The sequence below is a fragment of the Crocuta crocuta genome, unplaced genomic scaffold (genome assembly GCF_008692635.1).
Source record: "Crocuta crocuta isolate KB4526 unplaced genomic scaffold, BGI_CrCroc_1.0 scaffold96, whole genome shotgun sequence".
NCBI lineage: Eukaryota > Metazoa > Chordata > Mammalia > Carnivora > Hyaenidae > Crocuta > Crocuta crocuta.
Window position 1 is genome coordinate 2517748 of NW_027531522.1, and position 11255 is coordinate 2529002.

General features: G+C 48.0%; 1 protein-coding gene across 1 annotated transcript in view; it reads right to left on the reverse strand.

Annotated features, from left to right (window-relative positions):
• KIAA1217 (KIAA1217 ortholog) overlaps positions 1 to 5616 on the reverse strand; it is a 297582-nt gene extending 291966 nt beyond the window's left edge. Inside the window, exon 1 of the mRNA XM_077772488.1 lies at positions 5428 to 5616. Within this exon, the coding sequence (XP_077628614.1) occupies positions 5428 to 5497 (70 nt within the window). The 5' untranslated portion in view covers positions 5498 to 5616. The remainder of the gene's footprint in view (positions 1 to 5427) is intronic.
• Positions 5617 to 11255: the final 5639 nt, after the last annotated feature.

Genomic DNA, 11255 nt, shown 5'->3' on the forward strand with positions numbered 1-11255 from the left:
CCAGTCGTTTGGGGGAGACTGTGGTCCTTCGGCTGGGGAGAAAAACTAAGCAGGGAAACACAAGAGGCGACCAGGCAAAGGACATGTAGTCACAATTCCACAGTTGTGGCATCAGAGAACCTAGTCCCACCCATTCTTCATTATCCACCAAGCCATCCGCACGGAAACCCAGTTCTATTTCTCGTCTGGAATGCACTTTGGTGCTGAGACTGAAGTATGGGTGTGTCGAGCTGCTGGCTATTCTGGGAATCCGTGTCAAACAAGTAACGGAGTTGTGGCGTGAAGAGAAGGCCTTCAGCTTCCCCTTCCTGCCACTCCCAGCCCCGGCGTGGCCCAGGGCAGCAGCTCCCCGTAACTCGCTCCGAGCAGGGCAAAGAGCAAAATGGGAGCTTCAAGCAGAGAACAGCCCGTCCAGCATTCCCGGGAGCAGAAGCGGGGATGAGGAGGGCAGAGGTGCCAGAGAGACTCGCCCAAGTTTCCAAGGGCTTCCTGGCCGGGATGCAGCAGGTGTCCCTGCAGGCTGGAGCCCACAGACAGCTGCGAGGCTGGCCGCCGGGCCACAGCTCGGGCAGTCTCAGCCGTCAGCTGACGTGAGAGCAAGAGATCTGGGACCTTGCGTCACCCAGACACCCCACGCCTGCCTTCCGCCTGAGAGCCAGAGAGCAACAAGACTTCCCTGAGATTTTCTTCCTGAGTTAAGACCAGGCAGGCCACAGCCTCTTTGAGAAGGAGTCCCTCGCTTCTTTATAGCGGCTTCTGGTCAGCTGTCTCTAAGATGGAGCTTTTCGATTGTGCCAACGTCCTCTCTCATCACAGGAACGCTGTGGGGAGGTGCTGTTTCGTCTGGCTGTACAACCTCTCCGGGACCTTCTGTGGCAGCAACAGGATTTTGTCGGCCTGTGACTTCAAACCATGAGTTCTTCCTGTTGTATCCACAGAAAGGCTGTGTTTTCCAGCATCCTTCATCTAGCTGGGGCCTTGTCCTCATTCCTCTGGTCAGTGCAGTGTGGGTGGCCAGAGGTGATGCGGGCCACATTCAGCCCTGGGCCCCAGCCTTGCTGTGTGATCTTCCATGCTCTTTCTCTTTCTTCTTGGGCTCGCTGCAGGTCAGAGCTCCAGAGGAAGCCATGAAGGCCTTGTGGAATGGCGGCCCGGCCATACAGAAGGAGCCTGGGTCCCAGGGCCAGCCTGGAGGTGGGCCCTCAGGAGACCGGCCTGGCCAGGAATGTCCACATTCCGCTCTGTTCAAAAAACTAGCATCAATTGTGCTACACCACAGAGATTACAGGACTGTTACAGCAATTTGCCTCTGTGACTAAGCTTTTCCAGTTCTCTTGTTAATATCATACAGATCACCACAATATACGAACTGGCACAGAAACTACGGCGGGAATCAGACCATTACATACCTTCACCTAAAAAGCCTTAAAAATTAAATAAGGGATAAACAAGGTCTCTGGGAGACACAAAATAGGAGCAGCCCTTTGGCTCCCCGGAAAAGCATTCTCAGCTCAGGTGTTGGTTAGATGATTCATTCTTTCTCGAAAATATTTATTGAGTGCCTGCTCCATACACTGAAAGGAGTTAGGAAATATAGTGAAGTTGTGATTGAGGGAGACGTAATCCCCTTCCCTCACGGAGGAGCCACATTATAATTAAGGAGGCATACAACAAAAAAATATGTCATGTAAATGTCACGTAGTGGTAAGTGCTCTTTAGGATGAAACAGGTCAGGGGCAGAGAATTGATGGGGCAATTTCTGAGTTCTGTGCAAAGACTTGAGTATCTGGGACTCCGCAAGCTTGCGCTCCGTGGGAGCTGCCAATGCTCGTTTTCTTGCAAGTTTAAGGTGTACATGGGTTGGTTTGATACATTTACACATTGCAAAAATGATTACCACCAAAGCAAATATTATCTTGAAACACTGGTGGATCAAGGGTTGGCGGAGGCGAGCAGAGAAGCTGATAACACTTTACTGGCCCAAGGGTTTCAGAAGCTTACGGGCCTGAGTAAAAGCAGACACCTCAGGGCCGCTGTGGGCAGATAGAGGCAGCCCGAGGACCTCCCCTCTCACCCCCACGATTGCTCCAAGGAGCCCATGAGCTTCAAAGTGAGCGTGATAGTCTTAGACTGCAGTTTAGCCAGTAACTACTGAGTGCGCACAGGCCACCTCGCAGTGTATTTTCACGCTGCTGTTTTCCTAGCAGGCTATCTATTCAGCCACGGAAACCTCTTTGATTAGAGCCATTCTCGAGGCGACCATATGCCCCAATTTGCTGAATCCGTTGTGGGTTACAACAGCTGTCCCAGCAAAATTATTTATAGGTTTCTCTTTCACTCTCAAAAGTGTCTCGGTTTGGACAGCAAGTGATGAGATCACCCAGGGGATTCTTATCTACAGAAGAGTGGTAAACTCCAAGCCCTGGGGTGGTATAATTAGCCTTTGGTTCAAGAAGTATTTATTGAGTGCTTTCTACACACCCAGTGCTCTGTTAGGTACAGGAAATGCAAAGATGAAGACGACCTGGTCTGCCCTGGAAAATCGCGTTCTTATTGGATGCAGTGGATACAAACATGAACAGCATCAAGAATGCCGGGCTAGAAATGGACATGGCTTCTTACGGGTGACATGAGCAGAGGCCTGGCCTCCCCATGTGGTCCCTGTGCTGACCAAAGAATTGAAACTGAAGCTGTCCTCCTTCATGGCATCGCTTCACCCAGAACTCAACGGGACCCCACACATCCAATCTGAATGCTTCTCTCCCTCACTATCTCTCCAGCCACCCCTCCCAATCTCCCTGACTTCTAAATACTCAAGCGTCCCAGGGTGCACCTCTGGGACCTGTCCTCCAGCACACAGACCCAATCCTAGCGGATCTGACACTGACCCCAGTCCATCCTCCTCAATTCCAGTGGAGAATATCCTTGCTGCAAACAGCATCTCCACTTGGATGCCTGCTAAACGTCTGGATCTTACCCTATCCAGAGGACTTCCCGTTTTCCTCTCCACTTCCAAACCGTACATACCCTCTCCTCTGCTCCACTCAAATGCTCTCCCATTTAAGTAAACGGCAACTCCATTCCTCCAGCTAGGCAGGCCAACATTTCTGAAATCATCTCTGACTCCTCCTTTTCTCTTACATCCCACATCCAATCCCTCAGGAAATTCCTTCAGCTTAGCTTCCAGTATACATCTAGAGCCTGTCTCATTCCCTGTTGTTCCACCACCTGCTGGTCTAGCCTGCTGCCTGGTTTACCGCAGAAGCCTCCAAAATGGCCTCCCTGCCCTTCCTCTACCCCCACTTGGGTTATTCTTGGTACAGCACCCAATATTTCGCTTCTATACGACAAGTCAGACCTGCCAGTATCTCCCCACCTCCTTTAAAATAATCCAGGGGCGCCTGGGTGGCTTAGTTGGTTAAGCGTCCNAAATAATCCAGCCTCTGCCATAGTCTCACAGCCCTATGTGTTCTGGTCTGGGACTCCCTCTTACCTTCTTTTCTCCCAGCCTTCTCCCGTGTCCTTGCCATTCTTGGAACATGTTCCTGCTATTCCATCCCCCGTCTCTTTCAGATGTTTATTCAGATATACACCAGTGAGGGTCTCCTTGATAATCCTGTCTACAGTCTCACCCACAACCCATGTACTTCCTGTTCCCCTCCCCTCCCTGATGCTTCCCTATAGCCTTATTTCCATTTAATAGAGTTACTAGATAAAATATAAAAAGCCCAGTTAAAATGAAATTTCAAGTAAATCATGAATCATTGTAGCATGAGTATGTCCCAAATAGTGCATGGGATATACTTATACAAAAACTAATGATCTGTTGTTCATCTGAAATTCAAATTTAACTGGGCAACCTGTATTTTTATTTGCTAAACCTGGGAACGCTGGCATCTAACATGCTATGTATTTTGCGTTTCTGTTCATTGTCTCTCTTTACCACCCCCTTTCCTGGCTCTTCGAACAGAAGTTCAATGAAGGCAAATGTTTTTCAACTACTTTGTCCACGGCTCCTCCCATTGAATGACTTGGTAAAGGAATAAAGTGATTGCATTCCCTCAGCCTGACCATCTCCAGCCTCTCAAGCATCTTTGAATTGCTGTGTTTGTTTGAAAGTTATTTCTTAAATTGATCCCATTCTACTTGGCCCGGTAGGATCTGGGTCATTTATTTCAACAGACTGCATCCCTGCTATAGGATCCTGCCCTATCAAATAAGGGGGGGGGAGGGAAGGCAGCCTTATCTCCCACTGGACCCCACTGACCAGGGGCCCTCAGGGAGAGTGCTCTGTTTTAGAAGTACAAACACAGATACCTAGACCCGAAGACTGTAAGACTGGAGGATTCTCCAGGGTTTTCTAAGCTTCGGGTTTCCTGCATTTCACAGGGGAGGAGGAAGGTGGGGGGGGGGGGGGGGGGNCTCCATTTTAATTGCATTGCTTCTGCCTAGCTTCGTTTTGCATTTTCAGTGTGCATGAGTCATTTGTTACTTCCCTTTCTCCTTTTTAAAGCACACACACCTTTTCCCCTGTGCATAATCCCTGCACCCACGCAGAGCCCTGTAGCCCCGCACACTTCTTTTAGTTCCTAACTGGCCCCTGGATGAACCTGGGGTAGGGTGGGCGGGGATGGTTTCTGATCCTGCGGGTGTATGCACACGCTGCCTATACGATACCATATGATAGGCTCTGGAGTCACAGACGTCAGATACTGGAGAGCAGAGAAGCCCTTTCTCCACCCAACCTCACTGTGAAATCTCTTTGAAACAACATAAGCTCCTGGAAATTCCCTACGGAAAAGACGAGTCTATTGCAGACACAATTAAAGGAAAACTGCCTGGAGAAAATTTACCAAAATTGTCCAACAACTCCCAACTTTTGAATAGAGAGATTCACAGAGTCCCATCTACCGCCCAGATACATGTACAAGTGCTCCCCCACTGCTCTGATCTGTAAAATAAAACATCCGTAAACTCTGTAATTTAACTCTAAAATTCCGCAAAACTTGCATCCAGCGTGCACTGGCCTCATGGGATTCCCCCAACCAATGAATGGAAATGCTGCCCTCCCAGAGATGATAGCTTCACAGAAACAGCCCCTTTCTCCCACGGCTGGAGCAGTGACTACTAAAAGCTACTTTTAGGGAGATATTTTGTCATTGCCTAGAGATACAGCGCGTATTGACTGCTCGCGGTCCCACAAACGCGGTATCCCCAAGCCACTTCTTTTGCTGCTTACGAAAACCCTGCCAGAGATCAACTCAGACCCGAGAAATCACAGCTCTCCACTCCGTTTTGAAAACGCACCACCCCAAGAAAAGCGCGTTTTCTGTGCCATGCGCCCCGTCTCGGGTGGTAAAAAAAAGCAGCCGGCGGCGAGAAACACGCGTCCTTGGAACTCCATCTTTGAATGAGTCTGTTACTTACCCGGCTTCTGCCTGCTGTCTGCTGAGTAAGGAAGGCACGGCTCACATTTCTGGCTTTCATTTTCTTCCATTGTCCCTGCCTCCGGCACAGGCTCCTTGCTGCTCTTTAAACTTCAGAGCGCAGTTCTGAAAGCTCCCAGAAAGCGCCTGGAACGGGGCCCGGGGGGAGGGGGAGGAGGGGACCGTGCGAAANGCCCGGGGCGAGCCCCGCGCCGCGCGCGTCGGAGGCCCCAACAGGTGATGGGCTGTCCGACCCGGACCCAGGCTGCCTTGTTTGCACCGCTGCAAACGGCCGAGATCCCGCAGGCGGGGAAGGGAAACATTTCACATCGGATCACGGGCGAGAACTGGAAGTCCGTTCTCTGGTTTCTTTCATCTCAGACTCAGAATGAGCCTCTCAAGTAGGTTGCTATACATATTAATACATTGCCAAGTGCCGAACATCCCAAATTTGAGTGCAATCCCTTTAAAAACAAAAAAAAGGAAGAAAGAAAGAAAGCGTTCATGCTGAATGTTGTTAAGTAAACACTTTCTGGCAATAACTGTTTAGAACCTGATTAACACAAACAAAGAGGTTGTTCACTTTTCGCACAGTCAGTATCAGTCACTTAAACTGAACTTTAAAAAGAGTTTGTACCCATTTGCTTAGGCTTTGACTCCTCCCCTTTTCCCTCAAACACACACACACACACACACACACACACACACACACACACCCCTTGCTCACAAACCTGAAAAGTAAACTAGTAAAATCAACCTTCCGAATCTCTCAAGTTAATTATTTTAAAAATATCTGAGAGGCAATAAAATTGCTTTTCTTTGTATGGGCAGAGTTACATCCAACATACTCATTCTCCTTTTAAACTATCTACAAATATTTATTTTGTTCTTTACCCAGTCCTTGAAAAACTGGCAAATTTCCCAGAAAGTGAAAAGAGGAGGCACAATGTCCACATAAATAAATAAATAAATAAATAGGATTGGAAAATAATCTAAGCAACATTAGCTCTGCCATTTCAGGCATCTGAAAGCAACACAATCACTAGTAGAAAGACTGTGATATTTTAATCTGTCGTGGCCCCATCATTTGAGGGGAAAGGAAGACAATGAGTAGCTCACTGACCATATCTTGATGCAATTTAATGGGTCATTCAGGCAAGGGTTTTAGATTAATTTAGATCAAGAATTTGTGCAGAACAATGGCTGGCCTATTCTCCAGTTTCTGACCTTGAGTCACCTGTGTGTTTTGGCAGCGTGGGGGACATATTTTGGCCATTTAGGACCAAAAAAAGATGCGGAAACCCCTTAAGGACAAAGGATATAGGGAAAAATGGACATGCCAGAGAGTGAGCCAAATTCTCACAGAGGAAGGGAAGAAGCAAAGAAAGACCCTGAAACTCCTGACAGGATTTTTCTTGCAATCCAAGATGTGGTGAATCTTCTAGAAAGTTGCCTGGCAGCGCGGATACAGGCAGTTGACAGGGCTCAAGGTCTCCAGGACTCTGCAACAGAATTACCTGGTAATCTTGCTCTCAGGAAGAACTAATCTTACACAGTTTCTGTGCTTGTTCCCTGTGGGCAAAGTTACCCTTTGATCAGATACAAACTGTTCAGGGAAGAGGGACGTTCAGGTCCCCAGGTCCAGATTATCCTGATCCCTATGTAGCTGTTACGTATTTGTCTTCAAATTAATAATGCCAGGAACAATTGGGGCGGTGGGGAGGGACACACCAGAGTGTCAGTCTAAACCAGACGCCCCTGGGCTCTCACCTGACTTGCTTTGGAACATGAAGAGCCTTTTCCTACCTGTCACTTGACGCCGTACAGTGGCAAGACCACCAGGGTGAAAGGGACAACAGCATAGTCCATACCAGCCAACCTCCCCCTGCCTGCTGGGAAGCCTTTCTGGCTGGCTCAATTCAGCCCGGGGGCGGGGGGGGGAGTTCATTTTTACATGCAGGCTTTGCTTTCCTGGGGCTGTTTGGAAAGTGGGAGAGCCTTCCTTCAAGGCCCTGTTGATCCCCAACTGGGCAAAATAGGGGTAGGTCTCCCACCAGTTCGAAACTCTGGTTAGTTCCCAGGCAGCCCAAGGAACCCCCTCTGCCCATCACGTGTTCCAGCTGCCAGGGACCCTCCCCTCCCCCACAGGCAAAGCTGACTGCGGCCGGTGTAGATACTCCTCCCAGCAAAACTCTCTGTGGAATGCACAAAGGAAAAAGGCACTGCGAGTGCAGATAATTAACATGAATCATTAAGGGCCCTGAAATCTAGACACATATTTACAGTAAATCATGTTCTTTTGAATAGTTCAACTTTCTGACCATTCTATGGGGAAAGCTTCTACCAGGCCAGTTACTGGCCCTTTGTTCCTTCTCCTTGAGAACAAGAACTGAAAACAATTTGAGAAAGCACTGTATTAATGCCATCGCACGACTATTCTGTACATCGCTCTCCAAAGCTCACAGATCTTACTAGGACCTTTTTGCTCATTGTCAGCTTCTCTGAGAGGCAGCTCCAGAAAATACTGTTTTCTGCAATCTCCATACGCTCTGTAACTCAGATCTTCATGAAACAAAACTATTATTGTCATTGCTGTTACTGTGGAAGTGTTCTTTCTGGAAGAAGACCTATTCGAACTAGAAACACTCCGCGCTTTTAGGTTTAATTTAATTTCTAGGTTTAAAAATTGCTATTACAAACCAATCTGCCTACTGCCGTACTTTGAAATTTGCTGTGAAAGGCAGAAGGAAAGCGGGAAGAACTTGAAATGTGATTTTCCCGCACTCGTATAGAGAGCTACAATAATGATACCAGGGGGCTGAATTCTCAACTTCATTTCTGTTAACCAGGGAAGGTAGAAGACTATTTCTTGCTTAATGGCTCCATATGTTGGCAATTCATGACTCAAAATGAGCTAACACACACAAAAAGTGTCATTTGAAAGGAAAGACAAGTGATGAGGACAAGTGGTGAGGCTGCAGAACTGGGCCACTGTTGGATTTGAAAACACAACTTAAACAGACATCTGCCATGCTGGACATTACTGACAACCATCGGAAACTATTGTGTGCGACTTCTCAGCAGGCCTATTTAATTACAGAGCTGTGGAAAGCAAGTCAGCTCTTCCTTTATGTGAGTTCTTCAAGAAAGAAATCATTGCTAGAATCCAGCGTTCCTAGAATTGCCCCGATATCCCTCAAATTCTTTTTTTTTAAGCTTAAGTGCTACTCAGCATGAGATCACCTATGATGATTTGATAGGAGGGCACGAAAGAAATAATTAATGCTAGCCGAAGCCATAAAATGTAGTCATCAAAGACATTGGTAACTGAACGGGAAAGAAAACAAACTTTATAAAGTGAAAAATAAACAAACCAAAAATGTTTCGACCGGAGCCCCCCTTGACATGTTACATATTGCCCTTCTGAAGGGAACACCCCGAGTGCCACCCTGGAGTTCAGAAATGAAAGACTTGTGACAATTGGGAAAACATTTGCTTAAATGGACGATCTGGTGAAGGAAATGCGGGCTCTCCGATCTGGCTCCTGCCTGCAGTGCGTCAGCTGGTTAGGGTGACCTTATACTTAAATATAAACCAGAGCACTTGTGGCAGGGAAAGGGGACGCTATAAATAATTGCACCAGGACAAGACGCAGAAACCACGACTGTCCCTGGCAATGCTGGACAGATGGTCAACCATGCGTAGCCCAAGATAAGCCCCATGTGCTCCTCGCTTCTCCAAATGCAAAAATGAGCACAAATAATGCCGTATGAGTTTCCCTACACCGACCTCACCAGAGAAATGTAAGCATCAATTAAATGCGAGCCGTCATCTGAGCCGTTTTACACACCCCACCAACCATGTCACATCGAAGAATAAAGATCCCACTATAGCGTATTCTGTAGGATTCGTCCCTCAAAACAGAATTTTCCTTTCTCTGTGCAGGGCAAAGATCTCACAGATGTGGTCATGTAACCACTGATATCTCTAGCATTCTCTCCAGAGGGTAACCAATCTTCCTGATCTCACTGGAGTCCTTAAAATCCCAGCTGCTCCAAGGAGACCTGGCCAGCCAAGAAGAAGTGAGTTGGCCCAAAGCCTCCTCCACCGCTCGAGTCTCTCTCTGTTTCAACATCCTGGAACCTTTCTCCCTACCCCATAAAATTCTTCACGCAATTATGAAAATGAACTACACTTAGATCCAATGTGTTAATGCTTTAAGCATATTTGCTTTCTTTTCAAGAGAATCCATTGATGTCCATTTTTATTGGGGTTTCTTTTATCTCTTTTAAGTTGGAAGACACTGGAAAGCAAAGACCATGTCTGCCGAGCAGAGTAGCCAGGGACTGCCATGTGTGCAGCACATCATGAGGAGGACAGCGCTCAGCTTTGCTTCGCGTGGTCACAGCGGACCAAGTCTGGCTTCCAGGTGGCAACTTGTAAGTGAAAATTGCAATGTATATACGCCCCCCCTTCTATCTCCACGCGGGCTAAACCCTGACATATTCTATTGAGTTCCTAAAGGTGGAACCCACGAAAATGTAAGAACGCCCACAGATACAAGCACCCTGCTTGTTCCTTGCTGTACCCACTTCAAGGGTTCATTATGAACCCTTTCATCAGAGAGTATTTGGTGAGACCCCCCCTGGGAAGGCATTTCCCTGGCCTACTTCTTCTCTTGGCCTTCTCCTCATGCCCTGAGAAGCTGCAGTGAGCTGTGGGGAGAGGAAGTACTATGGGGAACCAATCACAGGGCCAGACAAGTAGGATCAAGGGTTAGCTTCTATTCCCTCCCCCATTTTGCAGATGAGCAAACTGAGACCTGGAGAGTTAATGCCAGTCCAGCCCCCGAGTCAGCCATCACGCTGCTGAATTTGTTTAACACTTAGGATCTTTAACCTTGTCTCACAACTGCCCTGAGGGACCCCTCAATTATTCTCATTCCTTTTGCTATATCAAGAGGGCGAACAGGCGGGCCTGGGTGGCTCCGTTGGTTAAGTGTCTGACTCTTGATTTCGGCTCAGGTCATGATCTCACGGTTCATGGGTTCAAGCCCAGCATCGGGCTCTGTGCACTGACAGTGGGGAGCCTGTTTGGGATTCTCTCTCTCTGCACCTCCCCACTAATGGCCACATGAGTGCATGCACTGCATGCACTCACGCACGCTCTCTCTCTCTCTCTCAAGAATAAATTAATTAATTAAAAAAGAAAAGAAATGGAGAATAAAGTCAGAATTGGTACGGGGAGAGTATATCTATTTTCGAAAATCCCTCTCCCCTCAATCACAGAATTGGGTCTCATATCATCTGGGGGGCTTCTCTGTACAGCACACGGAGGCCGGTGTGTGCTGTGATGTATCTGCCTGTGTGGTTCTATAATGCCAAGGACATCCCAGGTGGGACATGGCTTCCCCCTGCATGTGAGGCTGGCACCGGCCATCAGAGATCATGGAGAGGAGCCCAGATACGGTCTGAGAAGGGGAAGAGCCTGTGAGGTAAGTGGGGGTACAGGTATGGTCATGTAGGCTGGTGGGGTTGGGATGCTGCCCAGGGGTAGGGTGATGGGGGTACAGCAAGAGAGAGGTCTGAGACATGCCTCCCAGGGGCCTGCAGGGGGATTGTTCCTACTGCACTCCACGTCCCCACCTCCAGAACTCAGAGCTCCTCGCCTTCCCTACCAGGCAGGGGAAACGTTGAAACTGGATTGAATGTACCGATCTGCTTCTCCGCCACATAATCACTCATGTAGACTTTGTTTCAGTAATGCACCTAGAGTTTTGTTTGTTTGTTTCGCATTTCCATCAGTTCTTAGTTTTAGGAAGTAATAGGC